Source organism: Danio rerio, chromosome 17, assembly GCF_049306965.1.
Source record: "Danio rerio strain Tuebingen ecotype United States chromosome 17, GRCz12tu, whole genome shotgun sequence".
NCBI lineage: Eukaryota > Metazoa > Chordata > Actinopteri > Cypriniformes > Danionidae > Danio > Danio rerio.
In genome coordinates this window covers 11,595,973-11,617,500 of record NC_133192.1, presented here as the reverse complement: position 1 = coordinate 11,617,500, position 21,528 = coordinate 11,595,973, and the positions used below count along the sequence as shown (strand labels likewise).

General features: G+C 35.9%; 1 protein-coding gene across 7 annotated transcripts in view; it reads left to right on the top strand.

The window, feature by feature from the left end:
* Positions 1-21,528, top strand: part of mipol1 (mirror-image polydactyly 1) — a 173,230-nt gene that overhangs the window by 73,629 nt on the left and 78,073 nt on the right. For all 7 annotated transcript variants that reach the window (NM_001305467.1, XM_073926961.1, XM_073926962.1 and 4 more), the window contains 4 exons: positions 384-489; positions 7,200-7,329; positions 14,353-14,386; positions 19,708-19,878. In NM_001305467.1, coding sequence (NP_001292396.1) covers positions 384-489; positions 7,200-7,329; positions 14,353-14,386; positions 19,708-19,878 — 441 coding nt within the window. The remainder of the gene's footprint in view (positions 1-383; positions 490-7,199; positions 7,330-14,352; positions 14,387-19,707; positions 19,879-21,528) is intronic.

The window sequence follows — 21,528 nt, the reverse complement described above, 5'->3', positions numbered from 1 at the left end:
TTTCAATTAAATGCTATTCTTTTGAACTTTATTCATCCAAGTTAGACGTAATAAAATCAAAATAAAATTCGTAATAAAATTTTGTTCAAGTTTCCACAAAAATGTTTAGCAGCACAACTTTTTTAATGTTGATGATGGAAATCTTTCTTGGCCACTACTGTCACATGATCACATGACCACCTTTGTAGACTGTAAGAATTACTAAGAAAATTACTCACTGATTCCAAACCTTATTATCAAATATGGAGTTTCATGCAGAAATCATTTACCAGTATTTTGTAGACTAACTGGAATTTCGATTTACCTGCCAGTCAGGTAATCTGTTTGTTACTCATTGGACGCATTTATAATGCTATATTTGTTATGTGTGTGTGTGTTTGTAGCTCCAGGACAAGTTGGCACTGAAAGAGAAGGAGCTGGAAACCAAGCTCCTAGACTCTCAGCTACAGGAGACTGAAATGGAGGCACGGGCCAATGAGAGAGCAGCAGGTAGGATGCATAAATGGCTACTAAGTGAATAGACTTGTTTAGAGGGACCCTTATTTGCTGTTGCTCTGAGGTTAAATTGAGTCTTAATTTGGCCACGAATTTCTTTGTGTTTCAGCAAATGGAATAGTTTTTGGTGAAAAATCTTATATTGACACACATTTTGGGAAAATGCTTTGAATTTTTTCAAAAACTCATTAATGCACTATGGGCAAATTTACTACTCTTCATTATGTTGGTGGCTGTTTTTGCCCCATTGACTTCTAAAATAACAATTTTTTTTTAATTCTAAAGTCATGACTTCATTATAATCAAGCATTCTTGGTTTTCCTTTTTGGAAAGAGGTAAAATGTGTCATTTTTACTGTTTATCTTTGTCCCTGATTAACAGGGGTTGTAATGAGGGAAGGAACCACCAAACACACACACACTCATATACTACTGCAAATACAAAGTCATACAAACTTTAAGTCTACCCAATTCACTTTTAATGCATGTTTTTGGACTGTGAGGGAAACCCACTTTAACACTGGAAGAACATGCAAAGTCCACACAGTAATGCCTCCTGACATGCTAGCCAGGACTTGAACCAGTGACCTTCTTGCTGTGAGGCGACAGTGCTAATCACTGAGCCACCGTCCCAAACTCTTCAGATCATAATGAGGTACTATATTTACATGGGGACTTTTAATGTTGAATAAGTCAGTTTAAACACTTCTGGTGAACTGTCATACTACTATAAAGTCACAGTGTTTAAGATCTGGTTTCTTTAAAATGAATGATTTTCACTTCCTTATTGATTTACATTATAAAGTGAGTCTCATTTCCAACAAGAAGCTCTACATTAAATCCTATTGTTCCACGTCATGTCTTTAAAATATGGAAATTTATTTTACTACAGTATTTTCAGTACTCACCTGCTGCTCCTGACAGGGCTTGCGTCTAAACAGCCTTTCATCTCGTTTGATGCTTGAACAACTACGTGAATGCTGAAGTCTATTTATTCATCTAACATCCAAGATATTATCACAGAAAAAGCCAGTATTGGCAACCCAGCGCAAACCAGAACACTGTTATAACAAAACTGAGGAGCTTTATTCTGTGATAACATCCGCATTTGTGTACTTTATCCCACTTATTGCATAGATACTTGCCACAAAGTTAAAAAAAATAGACACACTATTCTAAAAGAATCATTTATTTACTGAAAAAAAGTCAAAGCTGACAAACAGGAATACGGCTGAATGGAGTGTACACTAACCTATGTATTATTCAGTCACAAGATGACACCAAACAGTCAAAAGCAGATGCGTGACAGACAAGCAGATATATGCGAACACATTCACTGATGTTTAGGGTATTTCGCATCAGCTTGTGTTATTAGAACATACTTTTCTAAAGTTCTTGAAGTAAAATCAAATTTAAATGTGGTACATACATACATACATTATTTCGGACACAGATAATGTTTCTGGCTCATTTTCTGCTTTTTGAACATCTCAGGACACTTACTGTCTATGGACAGTAGTGGAAAGAGTACTGAAAAGTCATACTCAAGTAAAAGTACCTTAACTAAGAATGTAATGCGAGTAAAAGTATTTGTTGTAAATATTACTCAAAGTATGAGTAAAAAGTAAACATTTCAAGAGTAGTGAGTTTTGCGATATATAAAGATGATGCCTTCACATGTAATTTGTGCATGTGTGTGTAAACGTAACATTCTGTAGTGCATCGAGTTATTGCCCAGCAGACGCACAACGTCATAAGACGTTAATATTAGGATTTAGGTTGTGATGTCAGGTGACCAAAATTAAATGGCGAGCCAACGTCTAAGGACAACGTTATTTTGATGTCCAATAACCATGTCAAATGATGTTGATATTTGGTCAATTTTAAGTTGTTAGAAAGTGACCAAAATCCAACGTCGAGCCAACATCTTAAACCAACGTCATATTGACGTCAACTACTGACATGAATTCATCAGGTACGTCAACCAAAATTCAACATCTGATAGACGTCATAGTGGTAACGCCCACACAACGTCAAGCTGTAACATCATTAGACGTTGATATTTGGTTGGTTTTAGATTGGACATTGACGTCGGTCTGACATTGAGTTCTGACGTCAACCTGATTTTCATTTCCAAACAAAATGCTACACCCTCATGACGTTAGGGTACAAAGTCAATCTGACATCATGTTTATGTCTTGTGTCTGCTGGGTGTTTAAGGCCATTTCAGTCATCATACAGTAAACATCCATCATCTTCTCATCAGTGACATGCATCTAAACAGTCTCTGGGTCAATATGTGTGAAGATTTTGGACATCATCTTGGACACATTTAATGCTTCCAAACAGTTTACTGCAATTAATAATCGCCCATGTCTTGAGGTGGTTCATTGAAGTGATTTAACTTCTATGTGTGATTTGATTGGACAGGAATCACAGGACTGATTTTTCTAATCTCCATAGACATGAAAAAATATAGTAGTGACTGAAAGTTGAAGGAAAGTAGTGGAGTAAAAGTACCAACACAGCACTAAAACTACTAGAGTCAAAGTACACATTTTTAAAACTACTTAGTAAATTACAATTCCTGAGAAAAACTACTCAATTACAGTAATTTGAGTATTTGTATTTTGTTACTTTACACCACTGTCAATGCAGAATGAAAGAGCTCCAGGATTTCATTCAAAATATTTTCACTTGTCTTTAGAAGTAGGATTGAAAAGACATGATTATAAGTAATTAATTACAAAGGTTTTATTTTTTGGGTGAACAAACCCTTTTAAATCAGTCAAACATGTTTGAATCGACACAAGGTTGAATAAATGATGATAGATTATTAATTTTAGGTCAAGTTATCCATTTTCTTTGTGGAAGTGTAGAACATTTCACCCTTCAGAAAGTCCTAGCATTATATATGCGAGGTCTGACATAGCATAGATCTCGAAATGCAAACATCTGACCTTCCAGTGCAATTGAGAGATAAACACTTTTAATGAATTAGTTGGCACATGTCAGGAGTATCCGAGAAAGTCATTTGTAAACATAAACCAATATGTCTAACATAAAGCGTCCTCATCAGCGATCGTTTCTCTCTGTAACTGATTATTTTGTCAATGAAGTCTACACACTCCTCACCTTTGCTGAGCAAATATTTAAATTGAGCCAATATTCACTTTTTCGTTTGATCTTAACTAAAAAAAGCGTCATCTCGCAGTTTGCTAATTAAACGGAAACACGTCATTTATGACACGCAATTATGCAGCCAATTTTTTTTGTTTAATAAGGCGATGATAATGCATGTAATTTCCGCCCTCGTTTCAATATGATTTGTATAGTTGGGGTCGGAGATGTTTAATCAGCAAATTCCAGCAATATTGATTTGCTTTGTGAACTTTGTCGTGGCTTAGTGTGGGAATGACTGTTTATCGTAACATGCAGGAAAGAATTGATGCGGTTGATGGATAACAGTGGTGCTTTCGGCAGGATTAGACATTGTGCCAAGGGCCGTTTGGTAATGCCCAAATCCAATGTGTTTTACCAAACTGTCTCTCTGTTTTATGAGTATTTAATAATATACAGTTAAAGTCAAAATTATTTATTGTGAATTATTATTATTATTATTTTTTTAGATTTCCCAAATGATGTTTAAAGGAGCAAGGAGATTTTCACAGGATTTCCTATAAAAAATTTTCTTCTGGAGAAAATGTTTATTGTTTTATTTGGGCTAGATTAAAAGCAGGTTTAAATATTTTTAAACAATTTTAAGAGCAATATTATTAGCCCCCTTAACCAATATATATTTTTATGATTGTCTGCAGAAGAAACTACTGTTATACAATGACTTACCTAATTAAGCCTTTGAATTGCACTTTAAACTGAATGCTTGTGTGTTGAAAACTATCTAGTAAAATATTATGTGCTGTCATCATAGCCAAGAAAAAAGAAATCAGTTATTAGAAATGTGTTATTAAATCTTTTATGTTTAGAAATCGGTTGAAAATTGGGGGGAAAAGGGTCACTAATAATTCAGGAGGGCTAATAATTCTGACTTCAACTGTATATATAGTTATTTTCCTCCCTGGAAATAAATACATTAGATTAAAAATGAAACAAACTGTGCTTTAAGCATCTTTACTGTAAGAAAAAACTTTAATTATAGCTACCTATGTCCTTTAGTCAAGAGCAGTAAGTGATTTTCTTCTTTTGTTGTTTGATTAATAATTAAAACTGTTGGAATATTGTGCACTGTCACTTTAAGAGCAGTGCGATTCTGATTTATGGTTTCACTTTCACATGTCTTTTAATTTTCAACTCCTTTGTTTATTACATAAATGAGGGTTAATATGAATAATCACTAAACACTGTGCTCTGACACAACTTCGCATGTATTCGACCATTAAAGCGCACACATTAAGATGACTTTAGATGTGTGTGCTCTGCTTGTCTCTGAGGCTGAGCGCGCGCACACACAACAGCATGCGCTTTTAAAAACATGAATGATTCAAATGTTCATCAATGAATGATGCGTATCCCGCGCTGAAAACGTTACACTACAGTTCATGCTTTTAGTCATTTTCACGTGAAACTGAGCTTTGCAGAGCAACAAATGTGTACAGCTGGAAAAGGAAATAGGATGCAATAATCATTTTATCTTGATTAATGTTTTTTCATAATCGTTAGAAGCCAAAAAATCGAAAACGAAACTGATTTTCTATTAGTTGCACAGCCATAGTTGCAGGTCAGGTTGGATTTGTGAATCAAAATCGAGGTATATTTGATCAGAGAGTTTAGAGACGATTGCTCAGTTGAGTTGTTGTTGTTTTTCTTAGCTTATACGTTTTTACATTTTTTTAAATTATATTTTAATTGTTTGTTCATTGTCCCATTCATGTCCGTTCGTTCATTCATCCATTCGTCCATCCGCCTATTCGTTTGTCTGTTCGTTTGTTCGTCATGTCATTTATATTTGCTTGCAATCATTTATGATTTTCAGTTTCCCATTCATTCATGCTTTTATTCCTTAAATGTTTCATGTTTTCATTCATTCATTCATCCATCCATCCATCAATCCATTCATTCATTTATGCTTTCATTACTTAATTTTTTCAAGTTTTCATTCATTCATTCATTCATGCTTTCATTCCTTAATACTTTCATGTCTTTGTTCGTTCGTCCGTCCGTCCGTCCGTCCGTCCGTCCGTCCGTCCATCCATCCATCCATTCATCCATTCATTCATTCTTTCATTCCTTAATTCTTTCATGTTTTCATTCATACATTCATTTATTCATTCATCCATCCATCCATCCATCCATCCATCCGTCCGTCTGTTCGTTCATTCATTCATTCATTCTTACTTTCTTTCTTTTATTTGTTCATCCATCCATCCAACCATCCATCCATCCAATCATTCATTCATGCTTTCATTCCTGAATTCTTTCATGTTTTCATTCATTCATTTTTTCAACCATCCATCCATCCATCCATCCATCCATCCATCCATCCATTCATTCATTCATTTAGGCTTTCCTGCTTTCATTCATTCATGCTTTCATTCCTTAATTCTTTCATGTTTTCATTCATTCATTTTTTTAACCATCCATCCATCCATCCATCCATCCATCCATTCATTCATTCATTTAGGCTTTCCTGCTATCATTCATTCATGCTTTCATTCCTTAATTCTTTCATGTTTTCATTCATTCATTCATTCTTTAATTTATTAATCCATCCATCCATCCATCCATCCATCCATCCATCCATCCATCCATCCATCCATCCATCCATCCATCCATCCATCCATTCATTTATTCATTTAGGCTTTCATGCTTTTATTTATTCATGCTTACATTCATTCTTTCTTTCTTTCTTTCTTTCTTTCTTTCTTTCTTTTTTCTTTCTTTCATCTCATGCTTTCATTCATTCATTCATTGGTTGTTTGATTGTTCATTTAAATCATTCCTTCATTTCACTTGTTTATATTTGTTATCTTCATCTCCACTCTTCCTTCCTGATTTTGTCATCAGTTGTGCCCTTGAAGGTTTTTGGCCATTCATCGTCCATTCATTTGTGTGTTTGTTCATTTGCTTGTTTGATCGTTCATTAGCTCATTCATGCATTCACCAGGGGCCTTCATTTCCAATATGTTTTTTTTTTTAAACATATACACTATGTCAGCACGCCCGTGGACCTGCCGAGGCCCCGTAGGTCAAACACAGCCATGTTTGTCCTCCTATATGAGGATGTTTTTCGGTTGCTTTCTGACATCCATGAGCCTGGTGTAATTGCTTGCGGTTCCCGTACAATGTTGATAAACCAGAGCGTTTCCATGCTGAAATTTCATAAATAAAATGTCTCCGCAGTCTCCAAGAGCCTGGAACTCTGACTTCAGGGTGTTGCTGCTGTTTTTATTGCTCTGGGCGCTCGTGCACACACACACACACACACACACACACACACACACACACACACACACACACACACACACACACAGACCTCCCCCGGGGAAACTGTCTTCTCAAAATAAGGCTCACTTAGAGTTATTAATACTTATGCCATAGTGTTTCAACTGCAATAACCTCTTTCCCGAGGAGCTTAGCCTTGTTATTGTGCAGCTGGAGCTCTGGAGTGCAATACCAGAATAATAACCTCCCTCCCTCTCTCTCTCTTCCCCTCTCTCTCTCTCTCTCTTTTTTTTTTTCTCTCAGTGCTAGTGGAGGAAATCTATAAGGCTCAGAGGGAGAGAGACCAGGCTGTGATGGCCAGACTGCGGCTGGCGAACGAGGAGAGGGATGAAGCTTTACTTCGGGCCAAGAAGCTTCAGGAGGCGACACTGGAGTATGTGCTGTTCAAACCTCTTCCAAAACAGAGCTTTTATTCAGCTTGTCCAACTACATGCTGCTCTAATCATTTCTGTCCTCTGAAAGGAGCTCGTAACAAAATGAAAATGTGATAATCTGGATTTGCAGCATTTATTTTTTATTTTTGCTTAGGTCAGAAAATAACACTCTAAATAAAATATACAGTATATAGACAGCAAATATACATTAATGTACCAGCCAGATCTCACGAGGAAACCTAACTTTTATTTATTTTTTTACGTTTTCTCAATTTAGTGGCTAATTCATATGAGTTCAGTCATACAAAATTGTATGATTTTTAAAAAAAACCTCTAAACCCAACCATCACTGGGGCGTAAACAAATCGTACTAAAATTTATGAATGAGATTGTATGAATTCATACGAATTAGCCACCTAATTAAAACATTAAGAATCAGCGTTAGATAGCGCTATATATATATATATATATATATATATATATATATATATATATATATATATATATATATATATATATATATACATATAACGAGATATACATAACATGCCATAAAAATCACACAGAAACAATTTCCCTAACAAGAAATTATCAGGAAATTGTAATTATAAACAAAGCATATATTAAAAAGGGAAAATAGTACAAATATACACAAAAACATACATAGATAACATAACATGAACATAATAATAATAAAACAAACAATAAAAAGAAAAAATTAAGAAATTTAAAAATTAAGAAATTATAGAGATAAAAAAAATTATAAAGATATAGGTGTCTTCTTCATTGTTTTTTTTTTTTTTAAGAAAAGGGATTTTCAAGAACTGTTTTTGGCTTTTGGTAATGTGAACCGAATCTTTTCCATTCAAAGAGCATGTAAAAAAAATCCCAAAAACCCATTGCCGATAAGAAGGGGAGGCTGCTGACTTGATTTCCAGCATTTAAAGTTGTGCCATTGTATTCATTGTACTCTATTTACTCTTTACTGATGTTTTTTTAATAGAATTTAATCTGAGAGGTAAGTCATAAATAAATTGTCACTTTTGACTTAAAGTTTTAGTTCACCCAAAAATTAAATATCTAAATCACATCACTGTTTCAACCCTCTGAGACCTTCGCTTCTCCTCAGAACACAAATTACGGTATTTTAGATGAAATCCTGGAGCTCTCTCATCCTCCAAAGAATGCAAATGTCCTGAGATATTTAAATGGGGGCCAGCAACCCACAATTTTAAAAATGTCTTCTTTTGTGTTCAAGAGAATGAAAAAAAAACACATAGTTTTGAAAAGGTGATGCCAAAGTTTAAAATTTTTGGGTGAACTGTTTCTTTAACCCAGTGGTTTGGTTTTTCCACATTTGGGTTGAAACAACTAAACGTTTTTAAAGTTTATTATTTGTTACATGCAGAATGTCATATTCAAGGCTTTGCAAGTGTTGATTGTTTTGTAAATTTTGAATACACTCACTGGTCACTTTATTAGGTACACCTAACTAGTACCATGTTGCCTTTAGAACTACCTTAATCCTTCATTGCATAGATTTAATAAAGTACTGGAAATATTCCTCAGAGATTTTGGTCTATGTTGACATGATAGCATCACGCAGTTGCTGCAGATTTGTCGGCTGCACATCCATGATGTGAATCTCCTGTTCCACCACATCACAAAGGTGCTCTATTGGATTAAGATCTGGTGACTGGGGGTCATTTGAGTCTAGTGAACTCATTGCCAAGTTTAAGAAGCCAGTCTGAGATGATTTGCACGTTATCCTGCTAGAAGTTGCCATAAGAGGTTGGGACACTGTGGTCCTTAAGGGAGGGACAAGGTTGACACGACTGAGCCCAAAGTGTGCCAAAAAAATATCTCCACACCACCACCACCAGCAGCCTGAATCATTGATGGATCCATGCTTTCATGTTGTTGTCGCCAAATTCTGACCCATCCGAATGTCGCAGCAGAAAATGAGACTCAAGCGACAATGTTTTTCCTATCTTCTATTGGTCAATTTTGGTGAGCCTGTGTGAATTGTGCCCTCAGTTTCCTGTTCATAGCTGACAGGAGTGTCACCCGGTGTGGTCTTCTGCTGTTGTAGCCCAACCGCCTCAAGGTTGGACATGTTGTGCGTTCAGAAATGCTCTTCTGCAGATCTTGGTTGTAATGAGTAGTTATTCGAGTTACTGTTGCCTTTCTAACAGCTCAAACCAGTCTGGCCATTCTCCTCTGGCATCAACAAGGCATTTTTTGCTCACAGAACTGCCGCTTACTGGATATTCCCTTTTTCGGACCATTTTCTTTAAACCCTAGAAATGTTTGTGTGTAAAAATCCCAGTAGATTAGCAGTTTCTGAAATACCAGCCAAACTGGCACCAACAACCATGTCATGTTCAAAGTCACTTAAATCAGCTTTCTTCCCCATTCTGATGCTCAATTTGAACTGCAGCAGATCGTCTTGACAATGTCTACATGCCTAAATGCATTGAATTGCTGCCATGTGACTGGCTGATTAGAAATCAGCATTAACAAGCAGTTGGACAGGTATACCTTATAAAGTGGCTGGTGAGTAAGGCTCAAAACCGTTTTGTGTAAACAATATAACTTATTGCCTAATTGGGGTTGGTGATATTTAATGACAATTTAATAAAACTTATTAACTCAGAATCTTAAACTTCATGATCTAAAAGGTGATAAAATGAAAGGTTTGGTTTCCACGCTTCTCAGTCCAAGCGGTGTTAAAGTTTTCTTCAGAGATTTTAAAAGCAGTGGATTCAAGGGTTTGAGAAGCATGCGAGGTATGCAGTTTTACTCACCGTTGCTTTGTACTTCTGCTTGAGGACAAGCTGAATGAACAGACAAGGGTTTGAGGGGAAATCCAATATCGACTGGTTTGGAAATATATCAGAGGGGTGTGACATTTCTTAAGAGTCCCCTCATCCTAGTTCTGGGCTGTCAGTCAGAAGTTCCACTGTATAGGAAATCAATCCTGTGCTTTAGACCTGCAGATATTTACCACTTATCACCCTCCTGCTGGTCCCAATTAATAAGATCTTCTTCTCTGTATGTTTAACTGGTGCTGTTGTTTAATAATTGAAATTTGAAAAGGAATATTGCCCTGTGGCCTCCAGAGGATGAGATAATTTATATCTTATTTGAATGAACACTCCACTTTGAACAAAAAATAAATAAAGAAATAAAAAATTGGCTAATTTGATGACTACCCTAGAGGTAAACAGTTGAGTTTAATCATTTTTTTATCCATTCAGCCAGTCTTTAAATCTGGCATGAGCACTTTTAGCTTAGCTTAGCATAAATAGCTGAATCGGATTAGACCGTTAGCATTTTGCTCAAAAATGAGCAGAGTTTTGAGAATTCTTATTACAAACTTGACTATTCTGTAGATAGATTGCTGCAGCCATGGTCCGGCAGTAAAGATCCTTGATTGTTACACCAGAATTACAGTGTAGTTCTGGCCTAGAAAACAGAAACTTTGTCTTTGTATGCAATGTAGTTAGTTACAGAAGTATCAAGTTTTAAATAGGAAAATTATCGAGACTCTCTTGTCATTTTTTGAGTAAGATGCTAATGGTTTCATTCGATTCAATGATTTATGCTAAGCTAAGCTATAAGTGTTTCTGCCAGTCTTGGAGATCCAGGATTAATGGATTCAAAACTCAACTGTTACACTCTCTGGGGTTAAGTAAATTGAATTGTGCCTTTAAAAGTGGTTGTCGTTTTTAGAAAATGGCTTTTGTTGACATCAACAAGCACTCTGACTAATATAAATTTCTATTTACCAATGACTTTATGTTCTTCTTTATTGCTCGACGCCCTCTTCAAGAGGTATTCGTCACCTTACACCCTGTTTAATATTTCAGTCGGCCTCATGATTTATTGATAGTTACTCAAGTCGCTCAAATGAACCGCAATTATTGAGAGGCATGAAATGCATTTTCAGGAACTCTTCAGAATCTAATTATAAAAGCGCGTCCCTTTGTGATCAGAGGGTCCATTCTGGCCCCTCTCTCACAAAAATATGATAATTGATAGCCAAGAGAAATCCCATTATCTTTGGGGGAATATGGACGCACGTGTTCTAAGCCCTTATTTTCAGAGGTCACTCTTGGGTCCATTGTGTGAATGAGTATGTACCTTTATAATGGATGGAGATCCATGTAATGCCTTTGTAAATGAGTGGAGGGGTTGTTGTTTTTTCTGCCTGGTGGCTGAAGGAGGAATTCGATTTGCTCTTAAAGGAGCAGCATGCCTGCAAAAGCAGAGCGAACAGTATTCTGCAGTTCATCTGCCATATTTTCTCAATCTGCTCTGTTAAACTCTTCCTTGACAATTATACAGTAGGGTCCAAAAGAGAGAGTATGTTATATTTTAAGTAATGTTCCAAAGTTTGCTTTCTTTTTTTTAAGGTTTGACATTTGATATTGCATTAAATATTATTAATGTTTTCACATCACAAAAGTGTTTTTAAAATATATATTTATTTAAAATGATTCTTGAGCAGCTATTTAGATCACATGAATGATTTCTGGAGGATCTTGTGAATTCTGAATTTATACAGCAGGAATAAATTATATTGTAAAAGTTTTATAAATAGAAAACAGCGGTTTTAAGTTCAAATACATTTTCACAATTTTGCAGTTTTTTTTTACTGTATTTTTGATAAATATTTTGATATTTTTTGACATTTGGACTGTATATATATATATATATATATATATATATATATATATATATATATATATATATATATTCTTCAATACACTTTAGAATGAAAAAAAGACAGTTATGCAAATTACTGTAAATATTTTTCTTTAATATTTATCTGCTGTATAAATGTGAATGAAAAAAATATGGGTAAAATATCATGTGTAGTAAGTCTGTCTGGCCTCTGGAGATGTGCTACACCCTTTAGAATGAGAAAATTACAGTTTTGTGAATTACTGTAAACATTTTTCTTGAATATTTGTGTGAAATTACATGAAATTAACCCAAAAATAAATGAAAGACATTTAGCAAATTATAATTTTGTAACCAGGCATGATGAGACTTGAATTGGACATTCTAGGTTGACACATTTATATTTACTGAATAACGAAGAACCACCTAAATGTGCCAGGCTGCTCTTACCATAAAACATATTTTGTTGGAATGTGGAAGTTTAAATTCCATTTGACAACATTTAGACAACAAGGAGTGTAGTTTGATGGACATTTTAAAAAGGTACCACCAGGAGGAGTTTTAAATTATTTATCAAAAATTTAACTGAAAAATCATATTTAATTTTGAATACATTTTGTGTGAATATTATCTATTTATATTTTATATATTTGTTTAAGTAATTTTTTTGTGTCATACGAATTTGTTTTTATAATGTAATATTTTATGTATATCCATTTTGCCACGAAATAGCCATACGTTGTTGATGTGTCAATAAATAAATAAAAATTAATATTTGTGCGCTTTAAGATTAATGTAAATATGCATAAAATCTAACATGTAGTAACTCTGTCCGGCCTCTGGGGATGTGCTACACCCTTTAGAATGAGAAAATTACAGTTACGTGAATTACTGTAAATATTTTTCTTTAATATTTGTGTGTTGTACAAAGGTGAATAGAAAATGGTTAAAATATCACATGTAGGTAGTCTGTCTAGCCTATAGGGATGGGAAAATTAAAAAAAATAACAGTTATGTGAATTACTGGTAATATTTTTCTTTATTTGTCTACTGCACAAATTTAATGGATATATTGGTAAAATATAACATGTAGTAACTCTGTCTGGCCTCTGGGGATATGCTGCACCCTTTAGAATGAGTAAATTACAGTTACTTAAATTACTGTAAATATTTTTCTTTAATATGCGGTTACCTACAGTGGCACAGTAGGTAGTGTTGTCGCCTCACAGCAAGAATGTCACTGGTTTGAGCCCTGGGCTAAGTTGGCATTTCTGTGTGGGGTTTGCATGTTCTCCTTGCATTTGCGTGGGTTTCCTCCGGGTGCTCTGGTTTCCCCCACTGTCCAAAGACATGCGGTACAGGTGAATTGGGTAGGCTAAATTGTCCGTAGTGTATGAGTGTGCGTGTGAATGTGAATGTGTGTGGATGTTTCCCAGAGATGGGTTGCGGCTGGAAGGGCATCCGCTGCGTAAAAACTTGCTGGATAAGTTGGCGGTTCATTCCGCTGTGGCGACCCCGAATTAATAAAGGGACTAAGCCGACAAGAAAATTAATGAATGTGTCTACTGTACAAATGTGAATGGAAATATAGGTAAATTTTCAGGTGTAGTAAGTCTGTCTGGCCTTTGGTGATGTGCTACACCCTTTAGAATGGGAAAATGAAAGTTACCTAAATTACTGTAAATATTTTTCTTTAATATTTGTGTACTGTACAAATGTAAATGAAACTATGGGTAAATACATAAGGCTTGACTTTTGGACTCCACTGTATATATATTTATTTCATACATTTATTGCAAAACCTACAGATCAGGCTCTCAGTGCCGTTGATCTACATTAGCCATGAGCAAATCTTTGTGCCTGTGCATTTGTTATATAGCTCCATATGAAAAAAAAAACCCTTCAAAATCATAAATATTTCCTGACAGTGTGACCCGCGAGTCTCCAGGTATTTGGCTTCGTAATTACTGTTGTCTTTGCCTTTATAAAGATGCTCACGGCAGGTGTGGCACAAAAGGTTCAGGCCTAATCCGTCTCTCCGTTTCCCCACACATATGAACAATTGATCCCAATAGTCATATAAAGTAGTAAACATTAATAACTTAACAATTCACCGTCAGTTCTGAGCAGAATGGGCATTACAGTGGAATGCCAGCACGAGCGGGCGGCACTTTTAATATCTCCGAGTGTGTCTTCTGCTTTCATACCAAAACCCACAGAATGCAATTACTGGATTTGGGAAGTGATCTCATTTTGCAGAGTGACATAAAGGAAACTCATGGAAGCTCACTACATTTCATTTCTCCATTTTCTCTCTCTCTATCTCTCTCTAGGCTGGAGAATATTAAACCTGAAGAAAGTGATGTGGTAAGCCTTCCTCACTGGAGAATTTCATCTCTGATTGTTCTGTGTACCCTTTTTGTCTGACCGTCTTAAATGGAAAAAACAGCCACAGGAAAGGCTTGTATTGATGCTTACTGTGATTTCTTAATTTTATTTGTTCATTTTTTTTAGCATCAGTTTTCTGTTTATTGTTTGAACACAAGTATTGCTTTACATAAAGTACAGGATGTAGCATTTTTATGGTGTTTTATAAGTAATCAGATGTATGATTTTTAGCTGCTAGATTATAAAATATATACTGTAAAACCCAACCATCAGCGTAATCAAATGAAATGAGTGTAGTTAACTTAGTTTACTGAAGGTTAATTCTACTCATTGGAAAAGAGTTTTAAACTTAGTGTTGAAGGTATGAGTTAATTAAATACCTCATTACTTCAACTTAAATGGAGTAAGTTCACAGTACTCGTATAGATTAGTTTTTTTTTTTTAGCTCAAACAGTTTGAGTTGCCTTAACTTATGGGTTTTACAGTATCACTGAAAAAAGTGTTGCATGCAGAACTGTTGCAAACAAATTAATTGTGTTCAATTTAAACAGACAAATTAAGTTTAATAATGTTCAACTTAATTTGTTTGTTTAAACTCAACACAAATAAATTGTTTACAACCACTTAATGTAAACAAATTGAGTAAATCCAAGAAATCATCTCTGAATAATTTTTTTTTGGAGAACTCAGTTGGTTTGAGTTCTCTTCATTTATTCGGTTTAACTGTGCTCAAATTGCTTTATTTCCTCAAACGGATTAAGTTCACAGTACTCATTAGGATTAGTTTTTTAACTGAAATGTTTTTTTGCATTCGGTTTCCTCAAATGGTTTGAGTTACCTTAACTTTTTGGGTTTTACAGTATAGAAAAAAAGCGTATCTTGCGTTGACCATAAATACGATATATCATGTGCAATAGTGCTGCAACAACGAATCGATAAAATCGATTACTAAAAGAGTTGGCAACGAATTTCATAACCGATTTGTTGTGTCGTGCGATGCGGAGACTTTGATTATTAAAAAAACACTTCAATTCAGTGTGGAGCGGAGTGAACATGGTCTCTCTTGCGCACCGATGTGGAGTTCAATGCCTCAAAGACAGGGATGAGGAGGGAGTTCAACAACAGGGTAAACCACTACAGAATCCTACTTCTGTTCCCTTTTTAAGTGAGGATCATAAAGTTTCTGGTGCTGGAGTTTACTCTTTATCAATCGTGACATCAAGCAATGACATGTTAGCGTTAGTTTGTTAACTTATAGTGGCTATAAAAAGTTCAATCTGAGCTTTGGCGTCATGGCTGGCGCCTAGCCAGAGCAGGACATGTCATATTATCACACTTATGAAGTGTTTTAACCACCCAATGCTTATTTTATGTTTTAGACATACAAATACACACAAGTACTAGTAAAACAACACATTTAGAGTTTGTTAAACACACTAGAAAGTCTAGGGAAGTCCAACAATCCATTCTAATGTAATTTGCCAAAGTGTATTGTTCATATCAGATACACGTAGTGAAAGTAACCATAAAGTTCAATCTATTCTTCTCCCAGTTGGCCAGCCACTTGCTTGCATGCATTTTAGGAGTAACTGATGAATTTAAAACTCACTTCCAGCTTCAGATTGAATATATTAACCTCACCAGAGAAAGGGTTAATAACAGAAGTAAAGCAGTGGTGGTAAAGTTACTTTGCATTGCAAGACTAAAGACACGTTTTTATTCAATCACCTTTTCTGGATCTTTGATTTTTCCATCTGTTGTCATGTGTAGCTGCACTGCAAAAAAGCATTTCTTACTTAGAATTTGTCTCAATTTCCAGTCCAAATATTTAAAAAATCATAAATCAAGACTAGACAAGAAAAATGACAAATTATGTGATGCTTCTTTTTGAGATTATCTCTTATTAAGATTATTTTTCCTACCCCATTGGCAAATAATTTTGCTTGTTTTAAGCCAACGATCACTTAAATTTGAGGGGGTTTTTTCTTCAGAAAACAAGACATAATTTCTTGTGCTAGTTCATCTGTCTAGTATGTATCTTGATTATAAAATTTTTTTTTGATATTTGGATTGAAAACTTATTTAAATAAAGGGTTGGAAATGATTAGGTGACACTTTACAATAAGGATCATTGGTTAATGCATTAACTAACATGAACTAATCATGAACATCACTTGTACAGCATTTATTACATTTACTAATGGATTATTAACATTCAAGTCCATGCTTGTTAACATTAGTTAATGGACCATGAGTTAACATGAACTAACAATGAACAACTGTATTTTCATTAACTAACGTTTATTAACATGAATATATACTGTAGTAAATGTATTGTTCATGTTAGTAAATGCATTACTTAACATTAACTAATGAACTTTATTGTAAAGTGACCAATGATTAAAATAATTGTTAGTTGCAGCCCTAATGTGATATATCTAGAATATGTGCACTGTAAAAAAATATTTAAAAAATTATATATAAAACAAATAATAATAACAATTGAAATAAAAATTATTTTGTACCAACCAAAACAATTGTTTAAAAAAGGTTTTGTGAAATATGTCATTAATTTTCTTTTTGGCTTAGTCCCTTTATTAATGGGGTTGCCACAGCAGAGTGAACCGCCAAACTATCCAGGAAATGTTTTACACAGCAGATGCCCTTCCAGCCGCAACCCAGCACTGGGAAACACCAATACACTCTCATTCATACACACATACTACGACCAATTTAGCTTATTCAATTGACCTGTACTACATATCTTTGGACTGCGGGGGAAACCAGAGCCCCTGGAGGAAACCAACGCCAACAAGTGGAGAACATGCAAACTCCACACAGAAATGCCAACTGACCCAGCCGGGGCTCGAACCAGCAACCTTTTTGCTGTGAAGCGACAGGGCTACCCACTGCGCCACCCCACCGCCTTTTGAAATGCATATTTTATATAATAAATTAAACATTTATTGTTTCATTATCTTCATAAACGGAAAGGCACATAAAATGAGACCAAGCCTAAATTTATGCGTTAAATATGCGTTCAAATATATGTGTTCAATGCACCAAAGCATTCAAGATTGGAATTCAAGTTGAATATGTCATTTTCATGCCTAAAGGCCCTTGCACACCGACACGTTATTTTCTTGCGTTTTCCGTCGACATTTAACGCCTCGTGACTAAATAAAGGGCGTCAGTGTGATTGTGCACACCAACGCGCAAAACGCCAGGCGCAAAAGCGTCATTTAAAAAAAAAAACGCCTCATGCTCGTTTTTTTTGTTTTGACGCACAATGTCAAAACCTTCTCCACCAATCAGATCTGCACTTTTGTTCACGTGCACGGAGCTGCTGAAGTTACCGTAAACAGGACTTGGAGGCGCTCAAGCGCAAAACTGTCAATGCGAGCGCACATTGAAGAAGATGCCCAGAGGCGATATGAAAGTGGAGCTGCTTATTGCTCTGTGAACAATAATCATTTCTTCATCACTATAGCAGGAGCTGCTGCTTGAACCATCCATGCTTGTTTAAGTCACCAGTAAATATAGCAACAAGCGTGTGAACGTCCGCTCCTCCACTTTTTCTGTGTTATAAACGGGTGTCAGAAGCTTATAGTTGTGTCAAAAGTGTGATTTGGCATACTCGTCTGCTTGACGCCAGTGAAAAGCACTTGGGTTTGAACACTGAAAAACGTCTCGTAAAACGCTGACGATAAACGCAAACTAAAAACGTCCCGGTGTGTAGGAGCCTTTAGTGTGTAATCCCTAACTGCTCATGATGCAATTCGATAAAATGTATTTTTCTCATGTTAAAACTAGTTTTTGTCCCAACCATCTGCTACAGCGACGTGCAAAATTTCAGAAACACCATAAACTGCTATGATGATCTCCTCAGGTACAGATTATGGGCTTTATTCAGTGTTATATGCTACTAATGGTGAGATTTACGTCACATTTATTGCCATACTACTGAAAGCAGTAGCAGATTAACCTCTCATCTTGAAAATAACATAACTTGCAAGCGATTTAAAATTCATTGACTTCGGCCACTCAGCCCATGTACTTTTCAGCATCCCAAGTTCGAATCCTGGCTCGAGGACACTTCCCAATCCTACCCCCTCTTTCTTTCTTTCACTTCGCCTCCTGTCTCATTACTGTCCTATCTAATAAAGGCAAAAAGGCCAAAAATAAATCTACAAATAAATAAATAAATAGGTTTAATATGTATTAATGAGTGCAGTGGCTGGTATTTAAATGTTTCTGTTGCGTTTGGTGCAGACAGACAAATTGCTTGTTGCTAGAATCTTGTTGTGTCACATGTAGTTCGAACACAGTGGAAGGGGTTAAATATTGACTTATGCCGAGTTCAGACTGCAAGATTTTCAAAGTAGTCGTGTCACAGATGTTTTCACACTGCATGACTATATGGGCTAGCGTTTCGTCGCTGCTTTGTTTACACTGCAAGATGGATCGCCGACAGGGACTTTCACATTGCATGACTTTACCATAGGAAGAATCACCGACAACTTCGTCCAAACTACGTCTCACAGCCAAAAACATGTAGTATATCTTTTGTTATTAACTAACGTTACATAATGAGAAAGAAGCCTTTAATGGGGTAGAAAATGTACATATTTGCTCACCTGGGTTTAAAGGGAATTAGCCATTTCTCCTCAACGTTGATAATAAACTAATTTATTTTTTGTATGAAACGTCAAACAGACACGGTTGCTCCTGAGTCCTGTCAAACCTCCACTAGTTTTTCCTCCATTTCGTGGGACCAAATAAACCGAAAAAGAGCGCTTTTAACTTCTCCCCCAGCCTCCCGCTGGCCTGCAGCAGGTATACACACACACACACACACGCAAGTGAATGCTGCTCTCTCATTGGCTGTAGGCGATGGCTGATGTTATTTTCAGTCAAAACTCAATTCACACAGAATGATTTGCATCGCCGACAGCTCCAGATATTTAGCATGCCAAATATCTCGCAGGCATCGGCGACTCATCGGCGATTCTCTCAGATCGCGTCTTTGATAGTTCATACTGTGTGATTGTCACTCACATGCACGAGCAACGATTTGCCTGTGATTTCAGGCATTTGTCGGCGATTTCTCAAAACCTGTCGGCGAGCCAAAATCGGGGCTAAAATCACGCAGTCTGAACTAGGCATTAATTGAACCACTTTAAATCATAAATAATTACATTTATGCTGGTTAAGTTAAATTTTAGTAAGGTTTCTTTTGAAAAATGTATAAAGCAGACCCCAGGGTTGCAAATGTAAATGTATCTGTATGTTCTGTTCAGGATCTGGAGGAGCTGTTGAACCGGGTGAACAGTGCAGAATCTGCCCTCGCTATTGAACAGAGCGGAGCGGCCATCATTGAACAGATCCAAAGGGCCAGAGAGCGACGTTCCCAGATCACCTCAGAGGAGATGAAAACAGTCATCCAGGAGCGAGACGCTGCTTTAACCAGGGTACAAACCCACAGCACACACTCAAGGGTCAATCCTAACACACACCAGCCCTAAATGCTCCTCTCACAGTAGTTGTGTACTGAGCCAGAAACCTTTACACCATAGAAAAAAAAAAATCAAATACGACTCTCTAAATATTGACTATCTCTCCTCCTCCTGCGTTTTTGAACTCCTCTGCAAGACGACTTTGATTATTGGTCTATTAAAGCACATACATCTTGTGTTTATTCACAGATCCGGCACTGATTTAAGAATCAACACACACCAGCCACCTAATTCACATGTCGGGACAAATATTGCTGCGTAACCTCAAATATTTGGTATATGGTTCCTACACACATAATTCAATCAAATGAAAACAAACAAGCAGGTAGCTAAATATTGACATCCAGATATTCGGCTTCATCATAAGAGTTCAAGTGTGGGGCAGTGGATGTATTTGCGGGGATTTCTTTGTTGATGAATGCCGCCTTGCGTTTCATAATTGCGGCTGATTGCACTACTTGGATGTGGAATTGTATCTAGTTGTTGTTCCTGGTGCTGTTTTAGGTCAGCGGGTGCTTTATGTTGACATTTTTTTTTTATCAGGTGTTGTGGCACAGGTTATCTAGGCCTTTCTGACTATTTGATTTCTCAGACTTGACACGGTATTTTAGGCTGGTGTTTTTGTATAGACTGTAAATAATGCTAGGTTCCACACAATTCAGTCATGTTGTCCCAACACAAAGTAATTACTGTACATTAACTTAAGTTAAAATTAAGTTGATTGAACATAAAACAATTAAATTGTCTCCCAGAAAACTCAACAATTGTGTTGATTTAGCTCGTAAATAAGTAGTTTGAACAAGCAGCATTTTTTGAGTGTAGTTTGTGTGTATCTTTGTGAAAAATTGCAAATATTGACATTTTGAAAGTAGTTTTTGGCAGCATTTAAATTGTAAAGTGCAACAAAAGCATCAAAACAAAAAAAGTATTATATTATATTATACTATATTATATTATATTATATTATATTATATTATATTATATTATATTATATTATATTATATTATATTATATTATATTATATTATATTATATTATATTATGTTATTCATTAATTCATTCATTCATTTTCTTGTCGGCTTAGTCCCTTTATTAATCCGGGGTCGCCACAGCAGAATGAACCGCCAACTTATCCAGCAAGTTTTTACGCAGCGGATGCCCTTCCAGCTGCAACCCATCTCTGGGAAACATCCACACACACACACACACACACACACACACACACACACACACACACTCACACATACACTACAGACAATTTAGCCTACCCAATTCACCTGTACCGCATGTCTTTGGACTGTGGGGGTAACCGGAGCACCCGGAGGAAACCCACGCGAAGGCAGGGAGAACATGCAAACTCCACACAGAAACGCCAACTGAGCCGAGGTTCAAACCAGCGACCTTCTTGCTGTGAGACTGCCTCGCCTATATTATATTATATTATATTATATTATATTATATTATATTATATTATATTATATTATATTATATTATATTATATTATATTATATTATGTTTAATACAACAGTTCTGTCTGGTTCTCGAATCTGATTAGCTGATAGCCATGAGATGTTAAAATAATATTAGCACTCGTACAGCCTCTTCA